This window comes from Bicyclus anynana, chromosome 15 (assembly GCF_947172395.1).
Source record: "Bicyclus anynana chromosome 15, ilBicAnyn1.1, whole genome shotgun sequence".
NCBI lineage: Eukaryota > Metazoa > Arthropoda > Insecta > Lepidoptera > Nymphalidae > Bicyclus > Bicyclus anynana.
Window position 1 is genome coordinate 15229850 of NC_069097.1, and position 16360 is coordinate 15246209.

The 16360-nt window shown below is 36.0% G+C and overlaps 2 protein-coding genes across 2 annotated transcripts; one reads left to right on the forward strand and one right to left on the reverse strand.

Annotated features, from left to right (window-relative positions):
* Positions 1-11: 11 nt before the first annotated feature.
* On the forward strand, positions 12-11847 carry LOC112051354 (serine palmitoyltransferase 1). Its single transcript, XM_052885684.1, has 6 exons — positions 12-189; positions 275-729; positions 2431-2698; positions 6180-6339; positions 8258-8381; positions 9935-11847. Exons 1-6 carry the CDS (start codon positions 163-165, stop codon positions 10230-10232), a joined length of 1332 nt encoding a protein of 443 aa, XP_052741644.1. The 5' UTR covers positions 12-162; the 3' UTR covers positions 10233-11847.
* Positions 11848-11936: 89 nt separating this feature from the next.
* Positions 11937-16206, reverse strand: LOC112051360 (tektin-B1). The gene is made up of 7 exons (XM_024089966.2): positions 15639-16206; positions 15155-15371; positions 14473-14687; positions 14114-14336; positions 13237-13374; positions 12718-12803; positions 11937-12123 (listed from the first exon to the last, which is right to left on the reverse strand). The coding sequence occupies exons 1-7, from the start codon at positions 15845-15847 to the stop codon at positions 11937-11939; spliced, it is 1275 nt and encodes a 424-aa protein (XP_023945734.2). The 5' UTR covers positions 15848-16206.
* Positions 16207-16360: the final 154 nt, after the last annotated feature.

Genomic DNA, 16360 nt, shown 5'->3' on the forward strand with positions numbered 1-16360 from the left:
CATTAAATGAATGACATTGACGTTTACGATTTACGAAGTCGCCGAAATGTAACAGTATTGAAATTGAAATAAATTAATAAATACCAATCAAATCAGCGTGAAACTGGCTTTATTACTTGCTTGTTACTTAGTGCGTGAGGACGTGTATCTATATTCGCTAACATGATTTTATTGGATATAGTGGACACTGTAAGTCACAATAACCTTTTTCATTTACACTTTTATCACACATTTTCTATTTAGATGTGTGATTTATATTTTATACGTATTTCAGGCTAGTTGGTGGACGATAGTCATCGCCGTGCAAGTTGTTATCGGCTGTGCATATTTCTTATGTACGAGGAAATCTAAGAAACATGAAGACAAGTTGACTAAGAAAATGCTTCTTGAATGGAAACCTAAACCTCTAGTGGAGGAAGAAATATTCGTCCCGCAGCCTCAATTAATGGGGAAAATTGATGAAGGAATGCTTAATGTTGGCTGCACAAGCTTCCTTGGCTTTGATAAGGAGCCTCAGATAATGGAGAGAGCAATTAAATCCTTGCATAAGTATGGCGTAGGGTCGTGCGGACCCCGAGGGTTTTACGGCACAATCGATGTTCATTTAGAGTTGGAGGAGAGGCTGGCAAAGTTCCTTCAAGTGGAGGAGACTTGTGTGTATTCTTATGGGTTCTCTACAATCGCCAGTGCTATTCCTGCATATGCTAAGAAGGGGGACATTATTTTTGCGTAAGTTACCTTTCTCTTACTAATATTAATGTAATGGGTATTTGAGCAAGACTGGAGGTTAAAGTGGAGTCTTTTAAATTATTAGACAGCAGTGGCGGCTCACCTCCACTGTGGTCTAATAATGAAATAATACTATATATTTTTTTATAACAAATAATAACAAGTGAAAATGCATATCACTTGATGGTAAGTAAAGAAGCAGTTGTCTGCCTAGAACACTATCACATTAAATTGTATCACCTTGATGAAGTTCACTGTCAAAATCATACCAAGTGTGAAAATGGTTGTATGCCCAATGGCAATGTGTAGTTCTGTTAAAGATTATGATTTTCTACATAACAGCAGTAGTGCAAAGATAGCAAAGAGAGAGATAATAAGAAGTTGCTTAAATATTGATCTCTCTTTCATTCCTTTAGTACAAAAACGAGAATGATATTTATGCTTTTTATTTTGTTGCTATGGGCTGAAAGAGAGTATTGTGCAGGCAATAATATTAGCTCTTGGTGCACATTTTGGGCTTACAGTTAACACACACAAACATAACCTACATGGTTATGTTTATGTTCTTTTAGATATGACTATAATAAAATGTCCCACTGTTTGGTTGTCTCCACCTCCATTTTCTAAGATAGTTTTAAGACTTAATAAAAGTAAAATATTACAAAAACTTATTTAATGAAATTTTTATTTTCTTAATTTTATTTTCATTAAGCTCTAGATTAAGAAGTCTAATAATCTCTGAACAATACTATTTACTCAGAAAAATATTATTGTTCATACATTGTTACATTAAAAAAACGTTCTCTATCTTTTTATTGTCAACTGTGGTTTTACTCTTGAAAACCCCTTATTACACAGTGAGGATATTTTAGTAATGATTTTCCTTGCAAAACAGGAAATTACATATAAGAATAAGGTAATAGATTTATTTATGAAATAATGGTATATTATAGTGTTATTACTGGGGTTTTTGTGATAATTACCTGTTGATTACATTTAAATGTGTAACTGTTTTAGAAGTTTTACTGTTTTTACTATACTGATGATGATACACCAAGAACAGTAAAAGATTGGTTCAAAGGCCATGATGTGTATAATGGACATTGAACCAATCTAGCATAATCAACCTATTGCTAATTTTAATTTTTTTTATTCATGGCACACATTCAAATGTATGATGTGCTCAGATCAGTGGCTTTCCAGATGAAACAGATGTTAGATTTATAGCCAAAAAGTGCTGATTGAGCATTCACTGGTAACAGAACATCAAACATTTGCCATTTTTATATTTGTCAAACTGAACAACGAGCCGAGCCAAGCATAGAGCAAAATATTGCTACGAATATCTTGAGTATACAGCAAACACTCTATTCAATGCTCATCAAACACAATGACAGATGCTTGGTTCTGCAAAGAGCTCCAAGCAAATCTGTTCGCTAAAATGTTCTCATATTTTTCTGTGATGTACGAATGCTCATTACAAGTGATTGCTCAAGTCCATCAGCACCTTGACACTGAGGACTTGTTGTAAACCAGTATTGGAGTACAATTTTCAAAATTTGTACAGTTCTTAACTTAAAAAAAAAGTTTTATATCATAACTTCTCTCGTTCTTCTTCGTCTCACAACTCACCTGCTTATAGTGTAACGACTGATCGCAGATCCAAAGAAAAAATAAGTATCATAACTTCTTGTTGTTCAGGGATGAAAAAGTATGGTTCGCAATACAAAAAGGGATCGACGCGTCACGTAGCACAGTTGTATACTTCAAACATAACAACATGAAAGACTTAGAGCGTAAACTGGAAATGGCAGCTTTCCAGAAGGATCTCAATCCCCAGAGGAGGGCATTCCTGATCGCTGAGGCTATATACTACAACACTGGTACAATGTGCCCATTGAGGAAACTGGTAGAGTTGGCCAGGAGATACAAGTTGAGAATTATTTTGGATGAAAGTTTGAGTATTGGGGTAAGTTTCCAGTTTCTTTTCTGTTCCATTTATCCAATTTCTTTCTTTTCACAAGACAACCCTAAATCACCGGGTTTGTAAAAATCATCTGATTGTAGTATTTTGTGTGTGAGTGCTTAGTTTTTCGTGAGTAATTAACCAACCAAGAGTATTGCTCTCTAGAAGTGCAGCTAATTCTATATATTTTTTTTTTTTTTTTTTTTATATATGTAATTTCTGCGACATGGCGATCTGCTCATAGGCAATAAGCCATTCATTTATCTGATATCATCATATCATTTAATGTTTTCTTTGAGAGCTATTTTGCTGCAGATTCCCTGTCAGCAGCTCTCCCTTTGGCTTGTTATGGAAATCTGTTCCACAGGTCGGGAATGCTGTGTCTTTGTAGCCGAGCAAAACGGAGTCCACCCTCGCGACTCAGAGCCCGTGCAAGCTCATTTGTGTGAATTGTCAGTCTCTCCTGATACCTCAGGCTGCACTGGGATATTTCTTCACGTACAGTTTTTATGTCAATGTCGTGGTACATGTATTTATTGCTGATACATCGCGGGATGCCAAACATTGTTCTTAGTGCTTTATTTTGGAATCTTTCCAGTATTTCGATATTTGAATTACTGGCCGTTCCCCACAGCTGTATGCCGTACGTCCAGATCGGTTTTAGCACTGCTTTATATATTAGCATTTTGTTTGTGTCAGTAAGTTGCGAGTGTCGTCCTAGTAGCCAGCTGTAAGAACGTAGCCTGCCATAAATTCTATATTAGAACGAGTATCCAAAGCTGCTTTAATAGGATCTTACCAAATTTGGATAGGTAGGGAGAACAACACGAGCAGAGAAGGGGAGTGTTGATCGATCGTCAAGGAATTCCTTAACCCTACATCCAGTAGTCACAAGTCCTGGACTTTGCTTGGTGTTTTTCTCTCTACCACGCGATGGACCCGGCACCCGCACGGTGAATCCATGGAATGCTAAGATATTCATCTTGTCTCTTAAAAATTGTGATAAAATATCTTCGCATGGTTTCACCGTGCGGATGCCGGGTCCATCGTGTAGCAGAGAAAAACTCGAGCACGGACGGACTTGTGACCGATGGAGTAGGGTTAAGGGTGTCCCTGACAGTTAACTAACACTCCCCTTCTCTCGTGTTGTCTAGCCAAATTTGGAAAGATTCTACTAGAGCAGCTTTGGATATCCTTTCCAATATACAACTTGCTGCACTGTACTAGTTAGGCCAAGGTCTTAGGTCTAGGGATTATATCTTTTTGAGTAATGTAGGCTATATTTTATTCCTGTTATCCCACAGGAACAGGTACTACCCAGGTGAAGACGCGGGCGTATGCTAGTAACAGATAGTTGCAGTAAAAATTAGCTCGAGAATTGTGTGGCCTATTAAATGGGCTTGTGATAATTAATTGCTAATCAATGGAAGTCAATTATTTTCTTTTTGGATCACAAGGGTTCAGTACAATGTTTCAAAACATTGCTAATTATTCTGAGCGATAATTACATTATAGTGTATTTATTTGTCCATGTATTATCTATAATATCTACACGAAAATAAAATTGAAATGGCTGTCTGTGATTTCAAAATAATTGTGTTTTCTATAGTGCTTTTTAGTGCTATTTACACGATACTAAAACGTAATCAATTATTTCGAAGTTTATGTCCGTTTGTCGGGCCAATTCTTTGGAACAGTGGGACCAGTTTCAATGGGACTTTCACTGGAAGATAGGCAGAAAATGCGTAATTATGGGAATTGTGATAAACTTCACGCGTATTCGAAGTCGCAGGAGTCCATTACATAAAACCTTCATTATCTACAATATACCGTTTTTATGTGTATTTTTTATTAACACATGAATATAACGACCACAAAAGCATGTAAAATTGATTTCTTCAGTAATTTCATTTTCATGATTATATAATGATTTATTTATTTTGCTATCATCCGCGAAAATTCGGCGAACCCATGCGACAACGTCACCCAGGTCCGACAAAATACTCTCTACGTACGTTTCACCCCGAAACCGGAGCATCCTCAGGAGATGTTGACTCTACAACGTGCAATTGCAAAGTGTCGTTTTCGACCTTTGCTTCGTCTTTTATAGACCAAAAAGTAGGTGGGGCAATAGGTGGGCGTTGCCAAGATACTCATAATATAAGCGATTTATCTCGCATCGCATTCAAACATTTTTATTAGTGGTGACTTTGATAACTCTATTTGTTCATTTAATAATGTAATTCCTGACTTATTATGTTTTATTATTTCTAATTGTTCCAAAACGCATAGTCGTAGGCCTTTATTGCAAGTGTGTAAAATGTCATACATATGATTATCTGCCAGCTTATGCCCAGTATCTAGGAGATGCATTTCATTTTCATGGTCACACACACCATATCTCTATTTAAATGAAATTATTAGAGAAACATGCTGTACAGTCCATAGTTTAGTTTCTTAATTTCACATATGTATACGGGATGTCCCGTAAATACTACGACATACTCTACAGGTTGATAACTGAAAAAGCCCTACTAAAATAACGCAATAAATGTTAGCCGAAATTTTACGGTTTTTAAGTTATATTGATTTTTGTACAAAATACAAAAAGTCCTGCCTTCAATGCAATTTAATCATACCTGTGCTGAAAAATTACTCAAGCGTTGATTTTTTACTTGGTTAATTAATTATTTTTGGATATTTGTTTCAAGTACCTAATTAATGTTTAATTTTTTCTACTGCAAAGAAAGTTTTTTGCAAAAAACGCTACTAATTATTTTTTTTTATATTAAACGATTTATTTTGTATGTACTATTTTACATTGAAAAAAAATGTACTAGGCAAAGTACACCTAGCTTAAACGCTACTAATTATTCTTTAACATGTCCATTTAATAAAGATTCCAAAGATGTAAAACATTAGTAGGTACATTATTTTCAAACACTTCGTCACAATTGCGGTTTTCGTTCTGAAAGGGTTATTTTGTAAAAATCGTTACTTATTATGCTGTTTCATGTCACTTGAATAACAAAATACTTTGAATCGTAAGATCAAAAGATATCTAGCATCTTAGAAATCCCCATTAAATAAACATGTTTTTAAGCTATTTTATGACGACCTCCGTGGCGCAGTGGTATGCGCGGTGGATTTACAAGACGGAGGTCCTGGGTTCGATCCCCAGCTGGGCAGATTGAGATTTTCTTAATTTGTCCAGGTCTGGCTGGTGGGAGGCTTCGGTCGTGGCTAGTTAACACCCTACCGGCAAAGACGTACCGTTTGTAACGTAAGTTACAGTAGTAATACTGCAAACTTAATGGGATGGTTCCAATCACAATATTACTGCTATGTTTGAAAATAATGTACTAATATGTTGAATCTTTGGAATAAATTCTATATCACTTACCGTCAGGTAAGATTGTAGTCATTGTAAACACAAACAGACTTCCAAAAGTGCACAAACTATAACAGTGAATATGTTTTGTAGACGCTCGGCGAACATGGGCGCGGACTCACTGAATTTCTCGGTGTTCCGCGCGACGAGATCGACCTCATCGTGGGCTCGCTGGAGCACTCCTTCGCCAGCATCGGGGGCTTCTGCGCCGGCTCGCACTTCATCGTGGAGCACCAGCGACTCTCCGGACTAGGTCTTGCTACGCGGACTATTGTATAGGACTTGCCTCGCTAGACGTTACTTTTCTGTCAAAGTATATGATCAAAGATCTAATGCGATTATAAAACCTGTCTCTATAGAAGCGATGTTAATATCGAATATATAAGATGATCGAGCTCGTTTTCCTCAGAAAATGACAGACAATTTTGTTCGTGACCATGAGTGCCATACAGGTCCTTCTATAATTGGTCTGAGAATAAGATCGATCAACCATGAATTAGGGTAGGGTAGGGGTAAGAGTAGGCTAATGTTGATTAGAGATAGGTAAGAAGTGCACTTAAGTCAAAGCGAAGCTTCCAGGGTCCGCTAGTTTTATATATATTTACTAGCGGACCCTGTCTTAGATCTCTTTAATCAGACCCTATCGCAAAATCCGTTCTTCGCGGATACCTTGACGACTACTTCCCTTCCAAATTTCATCTTTGTACGTCAAACGGTTTTGGAGATTTCGTGATGAATGACCTTTCGCATTTATATATAAAGATATATAGCATATTCAATTGTGAAACGTTCTGTATTGGTTCGTGCGTAAAGTAAGTAACGTTTTTTTTTTTCACATTAAGAACTTCAGGCGATCAATAAAAAATATTTTTTGACTTATGTGACTTCGTAATCTGTGGATATGGTAGTGTTTTGAATGTTCAAAATATATCAGATACATTTAATTTTGCAGAAAATAATAATCTCTTAGTATCTCGGGATTTTACTTTCATCGATCGATTAAAATTATAAAAAAACTACATACTTAATCCTTATTATTAATTTGTTATACTCATATTATGATGTTCTCTGTATCATGCTATATTTTTGTTTGCTAGAGCCTGGTTTTGTGGTTTTTATAATATCCTCCTCATATCATAGTTTCCTCGAGACTGGGAAAATACTATAATTGACGTAATAAACCACGTACACGTAATACATACACAGGTATTTGTTTATGTTTTACTAGCTGACGCCGCGTGGTTTTACTCGCGTCGATGATACGATGAAAAGCCTGATAAACGTTATTTTACCTTATAAATATTTTGGGGTGGACCACCCTTATTTGAAAAACAGATAGCCTATTGTCAGACCTATCGATATGCAGACATTTCCATAAAAAATGGTTCAGCCGTTTCGAAGGAGTTTGGTAAAAAATACCGCGACACGAGCATTAAATAAGTGTTAGAAGGTTGCAGAGATTTAGATAGACTTAGATTGCATCATCACTTACCATCAGTTGAGATTGTGGTCAATGGTTAACTTGTAAGAAATGAAAAGACTTTCACTTTATAAGTTTTAAGAAAGTTCGCCACAGTAGCTTTTATGGTAATCAAGTGTTACCAGAGACAAGAAATCCCAGTTGCATAATGGATTACAATCTCATTACTCATTACTCAAATGTCATTCTATTACTCACACTTAACATAATCACTACAATAACATTACACTCATAGAAGGAGGGTCCACTGCCCGCCCTAGATTTCTGGGCTCGGTTTTGTTTGGAAGTCCATGAAAGAGACCTATATCCAGCAGTGGACGTCCATCGGCTGATAATGATGATGATGTTTGGCTGGTGGGAGGCTTCGGCCGTGGCTAGTTACCACCCTACCGGCAAAGACGCACCGCCAAGCGATTTAGCGTTCCGGTACGATGCCGTGTAGAAACCGAAAGGGGTGTGGATTTTCATCATCCTCCTAACAAGTTAGCCCGCTTCCATCTTAGACTGCATCGTCACTTACCATCAAGTGAGATTGTAGTCAAGGGCTAACTTGTAAAGAATAAAAAAAAAAAAAAAAAAAATTATGCCTAAAGCGATAACAACTGCAACACAGTGTCACACGTCTTCCAAAATAAAAAAAATCTATTATAACTCTTTCAACTTTAAGCATGTTGAGCTCTGTATTCTATAGGTTACTGCTTCAGCGCATCTCTGCCGCCCATGTTGACGGAGGCCGCCATTGCTGGGCTGGACATCTTGGAGGCGAAGCCCCACCTCATAGCAGAACTTAACCTCGTCGCCAACAAACTACAATGGTAAGGCACTTATCAATTACTGGCGGACCCGGTTAAGCTTCGCTTTGACTACTGTGCGCTTCTTCCATACCTTTCTCTACTTCAAACCTACACTTACCCTACCCCTAACCTACCCCTACCTTACCCCTACCCTATCCTACTTCTACCCTACCCCTACCCTACCCCTGCCCTACCTCTGCGTATCGATGTTTAGCTTCATACCTAGAAAACTGCGAAAAGTCACAAATAAAATTTTAAAAATCCCCAACCCAAGTTAGGGATTTTCCAAAAAAAAATATGCAGTGTTTGTATTAGTTACAGATAGTATACATATCAATTTTTAGCTTTCGACCTTCAAAATTGTAGAATGCTCTACACAAACTTCTACCCCCCATTTTAGGGAAGTGGGAGTCACATAGAAACTAAAAGTAGCCTATGTCACTCTCCACCCTTTCAACTATCTCCACTTAAAAAATCACACACACTTTCACATTTATAATAATTATTAGTATGGACTAGCGGACGCCCGCGACTTCATCCGCGTCAAAATCTATGTAAACTTGCAAATCCTATTTCACTTCAAATCCTTTTTAACCATTTAGTTGTACAATTTTGAAAAATCTTGAATGACATTGTTTTTAGTATTTTTTTGTTAGTACACATGCCAATTTTTTAAAAATGTAAAATGTTTTGAAATGTAATGTGTTTTACGTGAATACATAAAAATTTAATTTTTAATTATTATTTTGACAATACGAGCTAAAACGCTGTTGGCCATGATGGTCTATATTTTATCGTTTCATGACGTCACGTTAACACTAAAGTAAACCTTAACCAAATGGTTTAGTGACTTAGTGTTTGTCAAAATTATTAGTTATTATTAATTAATATTAGTTTGACGTTTATTCCTTTAGTTAATTACGTATGAGTAACATTGACAACGTCACAAAATGAACGACAGCGTTTTTGACGTTTGGGAAAAATTGATAAAATACATAATTTGTAAATTAAGTTTTTTACTTTTATTAATTACTAGCGGCCGCCCGCGACTTCGTCCGCGTGAAAGTCGTTGTAAACTTTCAACTACCCCTATGCTACCCTACCCTAACCTACCTCTACCCTTCCCCTACCCTACCCTATCCCAACCCTACCCCTACCCTACCACTGCCCTACCCCTACCCTACCCCTAACTACCTAGTAACTTCTCCCGTTTTCCCAACATTTCTCTTCACTGCTCTGCTCCTATTGATCGTAGCGTAATGAAAAGTATACTATAACCTGCCCAGGAGTATGTTGAATAATTGTACCAAGTTTCGTTAAAATCCGTCCAGTAGTTTTTGTTTCTATAAAGAACATACAGACAGACAGACAAAAATTTTACTGATTGCATTTTTGGCATCAGTATCGATCACTAATCACCCCCTGATAGTTATTTTGGAAATATATTTCATGTACAGAATTGACCTCTCTACAGATTTATTATAAGTATAGAATATATACGAAATTAATATTGATATATGAGTTAACTACCCTATTATCTAACTGATAACGTATTATAAAACTATTTTTTTCAGCGCTTTCAGCGGCTTAAATTATTTCACTGTGAGCGGTGACGACTTATCGCCAATCAAACACCTGTACCCCAGAGACGTGGTTATGCCTTACGAAACCAAAATGGAGTTCCTCCACAACATAGAGAAGTATTGTCTACACAGGGGGATCGCTGTAGCTGTCACTTCTTATATAAAAGACGCTGAGAAGAATTGTCCAGAACCTTCTTTGAGGATAGCTGCCAGCACCAAACTTAATGATGCTCACATAGACGAGCTTTGTGACATTTTAGAAAGAGCGTACTTGCACTGTAGGTCTTAATTACAAAAAAAAATTCTTGTCTATGCTTTTTGTTGTGACCATACAGATTTATTACTTGCAAATTCAGTAGTTGTAATTATTGGTTTTTATATTGTTTGTATTTATGCACAAAATGTCCATGTTAAGTATTAAAAAAAAATGACATTCCATACATGTATGTCCTATAGACATCTTTAGCCAAAGAATTGTATTAATACAGTGAATTTTTTTGTTTGTGAATACCTACCTATACTATAAGTATTAAACTCAGTTATTCCAATATTTGCACTATAATATTGAGATATTACTCCGATTTTTTTTTAATTTGGCGGGCGATTTCAGTCCCTACTTTCATTAGCCAGACACTATCAAGTAAATTCCCACTTCCGGTGGACTGTCAAGGTGGCAACATTGAAAAGATTCAAGCTTTCCTGTTAAAGAATAGTCAATAGTACATCTCGAAGTTTTTGCAGAGTACCTTTCTTGCATCACTGTAACGAAACTATTTTAAAGTGAAATGACTTTTAAGTTTATTCTTATTTCTACAGGTTGTTATCATGGACGATTATAAAATAGGTGCCAAATCAAAGTGAAAAACAGGCCTAGATACAGTTGTGAAATTCACAGTATAACAATAATTAAGATATTTTTATTGTAAATTGAACATGGTATAAATAACGTTTTATGTTAATCTGATTGAAATACAAAGTATTAGTAACCTCAATATAAATAAAATTACCATTTTTAGGATATTGTCTGTCTGAAAGAGGTTATTAATTGTAATTAAATACATTTTAAGGAAATTTACTTAACCATTCGTGTTTTCATTCCGATAACTTGCCGGTGTTAATGTTGAGACATTATATTCGTTTTCGTCTTGTCGTGTTATATATATAAAAAAATCGGAAATGAAAATCGGATAATTTATTTGAATTATTTATTTATGTCACAATAAGTGGTCACAAATATCCTTCGTCCAGACGGTGTATTTTATATAATATGCAATTATATTTTCTAATTTTATTCAATCATTGAATGTGCTCATTCTATTCTCTACAAATAGTGAAAAATCGTGCACTAATGTACCTTCCCACCAGTTTGAACTAATTACGTAGGAAAATTCATTTTGGTACCGAGTTACTTGTAACATTAATAAAACATTTGTTATTTTTTAATTATTCGCCTGAAACACGCAACGATCGGTGACTATAGTGCCTATTTAGACGTAAAAAGTGAAGTATATAGCTCTCCATTTCGTTCAAAATGCGCCCACCTTGCTAATTTATGAGCTTTTATTGAAAGCTAGTTACTAAGTTTATTTAAATTGTGCTTTTTATATTACTTTTAACACCAAATAAAATACATATATCTAAAGTCTATTATTTGAGAGCTCTTATCATTCAACTTTTGAGAACTAATTTAACCATTACTTTTACTCACACTGCTATGAGCTCTCATGAAATGGATTCTAGGCTTATGTTATATTTTTGTTACTATAATATTTTTATTAGTAAGAGAATGATTTTTTTTATTTTATTTCAAAACAATATAATAGTTAATTTAATGTTTACTTATATTGTACTTGTCATAATGAAACTTAAATAAATTATTATTGATTATTTTAAATACAAATTAAGTGGAGCTTTTCATTTATAATCCTAAAGCTAGTTGTAATGGTAATTGTTAGTTTTATTACAAGTCGAGTATTTTTTTTTTATATATCAATTAATCAGTAACAAGTTCATCAGCCATGTGGCAATAGCCAACATTCCTCTTGAACTCGGTGTCGTCTTCTCTATGCAAGGGCTTACGGATTTCAATCAAACGTCGGTCCGTTTCTAACGCCTGGTTCTTGTACTCCAAGTCTTTCGTAACGCGTTGGTGGTGGTTGTACATTCCGTGATATGTCGACCTAGATTTTAGAAGGAATAACTTTATCATATGTAGATTTATCTTTAAAATTGCTGGTGATCTTGATACTTGATAGGTATACCTACAGTGATGTAACTAAGTATATCTAATTATGAGCCACTGGGTAAGACGTAGGTACCTAATTCAACCTATAGAGGTTATAGATACTATAGCTTGTCAAGTTCGTTGATGTACTCCCATGATATGCGGGTGACGGGGGGAAGACTCCGCGGGTGTGAAATCGTGCGTGCGGGAAAGTTAGGTGCAATTGTCGTGGGTTTTTCATTCATCGCGACACGCCCTCCGGCCCGCGCGGACCATCGGAGTATTACGAACAAATTTGCTAAGCTATAAACCTATACTAATGCCAAATTTCGATGTTTGACTAGCAATGTAAAGTCTCATTTTTAATGTTTGTTGACAAACATTCCACATCGTGTTTGGCATATGTACTAAGTAGGCACCTATTGTCTTTAGACAAAATGATTCAGTTTAAATGTTTACACGACCTCTTGGTTTATAAGTCTGGAAGTTGATTATTAGAATGACATGTGCAGCAGTTTAATAACATATCTAATAATTTGCCAGTACTTACAGTGACTCTTGCAGTTTTTTCTCTAGCATATTGGAACTTGTATGCACTCTTTCGTATTCTTCTATCAAACCGCTCATTGGCTTATCCTGAAAAATAAATATGCTAATACTTGCATCTATAGTATTTTCTATTATATTAACTTCTTGAGTTTCGAAGTAAAATTGACTATATACCTGTTCCTGTTCATGGTTATGTTGAGCCGTGATAGCCCAGTAGGGAAATCTGACCTGTGCCTTCGATTCGGAAGGCGTAAATTCGAATCTGCTCCGGGGTGTGCACCTTCATCTTTCCAGTTATGTGCATTTTAAGAAATATCATGTATCTCAAACAGCGAAGGAAAAGATCGTAAGGAAACCTGCATAACTGAAAATTTTCTTAGTTCTCTACCCGTGTAAAGTCTGTCATTACGCATTAGCCTAACCACCTATATTCTGAGAGGATTCGGGCTCAACAGTGATCCAAATATTGGTTGTAATGATGATTTTCTTGTGATGTATTAATGATGACGTAGGTACCTACCTGGACTCTTTCAAGCACTGGTCGTCTGGTTCTGGTTTCCAGCCGAGTTTCCACTAGCTTGGTGGGATTTATTTTGTCAGCGACCGCTGCTCGAAGAGACTCAATCTCACGGTCAACTTTTTGCAAGTTTGCTTCCAGCTAGGTACAAAAAAATAAATCAATAAAATTTAAGGTAGGTACTATTGATTGACAACGGACGGGCGGTGGACAGAAAAGGTATTTCACTGGTACCCACGTGACGAGCGCCGGTCGAGAGGCCGGCCGCGACGACGCTGGCGCGACGACATCGTAGACACAGCGGGGACCACTTGGACAAGGTTGGCGAGAGATAGAGTAACATGGAGAAGGATGGAGGAGGCCTATGCCCAAAAAGGGGCGTTCCAATAACTAACTGACATAAAGAACTGACATAATAGTAACAATGACGAAGAATTTTTCTGACATAAAATATTTATTAACAATTAAAATTGAAATTGACATGTTTAAAATTTTTATCAAACTTATAATGTACAAATTGAAATTGACATGTTTAAAAATTAATACTTATGTATAATGTTCTGCAATTACTTTTATATTATTGGAAATAAAGGCTTTATTTATTTTATTTATTTATTTATTGATTTAATGAGATTAAAAGAGTTTGTTCAGAAAATTAGCAGCTAGGGGAATTCTCGAGAATGCGCGAGGATTTCCTGGAAGACGCGCAACTTCGTACTAAAAGTTCGCTTCCATCTTTTCCTTCTTCTTCTTCGCATTCCTTCTTCTTCCACGGCAATCTAAATTGAACCTCAATGTACTCACTTCAAGTTGTAATCATAGAGATCTTTCCTATTTATTCCTCAATAAATACCTAATAATTGATATCCTCAATAAATACCTTATATTTCTGCCACTCCATTTCGTTCCTCGCCCTCTGTATATCATAAACCCGTCTCCGCAGAATCATCTCCACCTGTTGACTTTGCGCGTACATTTGGTTCCTTGCCTGCTCTCTGCTTTTGAACATCGTTTCTCGCAACTCCTTGGATTCCTGCATGAGCTGTTCCGCTATTTTTATCGTGTTTTGTATACAATGGACGTAACTTTCTTCAGTCATTGAACTATAAACAAAATATAGCTGAGCATTAAGGTCGATGAGCTAGGTTGACTACTTATTACGGTTCCGCAATATGTAAAAAACAATAAAAATAGGTTTTTTTTTCTTTTACAATTTTGTTGGAAGTAAAACAATCTTACTCTGGTGGAATTCTCGTAGGGTTGACTTTATAAGATATCTCAGAACTCTCCCTAGTCAAGTCCTTCACATGATACTCTAAGTCGAGGCAGTCATCCTTGTTCTGAATCTCTCGCTCCAATCTGCAGAAGACGTTGGTTAGATCCTTGATTTTCTGCCAGCCCATGTGGCATACATCGGTAAGAACACGCTTGCTGTTTTCAATTATATGAAGTTCCTAAAAATAAGTATGCTTAGTAAGTTACCCATTTTTTTTATAATTATAGGCCAGCTCTTGGCGATGGTAAACAATGATACAGCCTGTGGAACGCGCTTATTTAGAAGGTGCCTATTTGGTATTTGACTTGAACCCATGTTGTAGGTGGTAGGGAAAACGGAAGCTAGAAGGGCATTCCATATCTTCACAGTGCGAATCAGGACCGAAGAGCCAAAACACTTCGAGCTCAAGGGGCATCAACTACGTATGAACGCAGATTACTGCCTAGCAGTTAAGGACTTAGACCATATTAATGGTCTAAGGTTAAGGATGAACTAGACCAAAAAGTTCCTGGGTGCATTCTCCGCCATAACTTAGGTAGCAAACGGACAGACAAAATTACGAAGAATTTACATAACATCTCGTAAACTTAATTTTAAAACATGCAGCCTTGCTGTTTCAGATAGGTTTGTTGTAAGCTAAATTACCTTCCTTAATTCCTCTCCAAGCTGATCTCTTGTCAACTCCTTTGGTACTCTCTGATCTCTATTAGACAGACACTGAGACACCACCATCAACGGTACTTGAAGCGACTCCAAGTGCAATTCTGTTGCATTTTTCTCCTCCTTTAATGCTCTGATTTCATCTCTCACTTGCTCGCGTGTAAATCTTTGATTTTCACGCCATGAATCAACTTCGAAAATTCTAAAATTATACGTAAACGTGCAAATATTTATAATTACAGGTAGTCTAGAGTTTTTGAATTTGAAAATGTTATCAAACCCAATTTATTATCATCATATGTAATGAAATTAGGTAACTGTACAAATTAGGTATTTTAAAGTAACGGTAGATTAAAACCGCATTCCCTGACTGTCGGCTTCTTCAACGCAGACGGGCTCAGACGTTGGGTCAGAATTTAATTTCATACTCTTATTTATTTATAAAATAAATTAGATGAGATTTTTATACCTGTCCCTCATCAGCTCATTGTTAACGTAGTTATCCCATCGTGTAGTAACCGAAGTTTCATTACGAAGTTGATTAGCCCGTTGTCTAAGCTCGTATGATTCGAATCGACGCAATCTAGCTTCATTCTGTAGCCTTTGTATATTTCTAGTCCAATCTAAAACACTAATTCGAGGATGGGATTTTTCAAAAACTGGGATAGAAGCGTCCATTTTAAATATTATAATCGGTTAGGCTGGATATCTCTGGAAATTTGATCAATATGTGCTTGTTGTTAGACATTTATAAGCATATTGATTATTACCATAATACCTAATTCTAATAAAAAATCTACTCTTATTTTCTATAAAAGAAATAACATTACTATTTACTCACTATAAGGCTGGTTATTTTATAGATACTTATTTCAAATTTGGTCATTTTGATTTGCCGCGAGAATTTTCGATTTCCGTTCTCTATGATTATCATTTTTAATCTGTTAACTTCAAAAGATTTTTTAAATAATTATGTTCAACACAGTTTTAATGGTTCTAGCCTATTATTTGTACCTATAATTACATGTTAATGTTAATGCAATTGTTTATTTAGAAAACAATAAATTAATAATTATATTAAATTAGTTAGGGCACGTCACTTCCTTCGATCAATAAAAGAAAAGTACCACTACCAACCAAGTATGTACCAACTACCAACATTCAGAAAAAAATAATATGGCGGCTATTTAA

What these genes read in the sequence shown, in the direction of transcription:
- LOC112051360 (XM_024089966.2), bottom strand. Translation starts at nt 15,847, where the DNA reads ATGGACGCTTCTATCCCAGTTTTTGAAAAATCCCATCCTCGAATTAGT. An exon ending in TGGAGTGGCAGAAATATAAG is followed by an intron (nt 13,375 to 14,113) that starts GTATTTATTGAG and finishes TTTTGTACCTAG; the next exon opens with CTGGAAGCAAACTTGCAAAA. An exon ending in AAAAAACTGCAAGAGTCACT is followed by an intron (nt 12,124 to 12,717) that starts GTAAGTACTGGC and finishes TCTAAAATCTAG; the next exon opens with GTCGACATATCACGGAATGT.
- LOC112051354 (XM_052885684.1), top strand. Translation starts at nt 163, where the DNA reads ATGATTTTATTGGATATAGTGGACACT. An exon ending in CCAGCGACTCTCCGGACTAG is followed by an intron (nt 6,340 to 8,257) that starts GTCTTGCTACGC and finishes TGTATTCTATAG; the next exon opens with GTTACTGCTTCAGCGCATCT. An exon ending in GTCGCCAACAAACTACAATG is followed by an intron (nt 8,382 to 9,934) that starts GTAAGGCACTTA and finishes TATTTTTTTCAG; the next exon opens with CGCTTTCAGCGGCTTAAATT.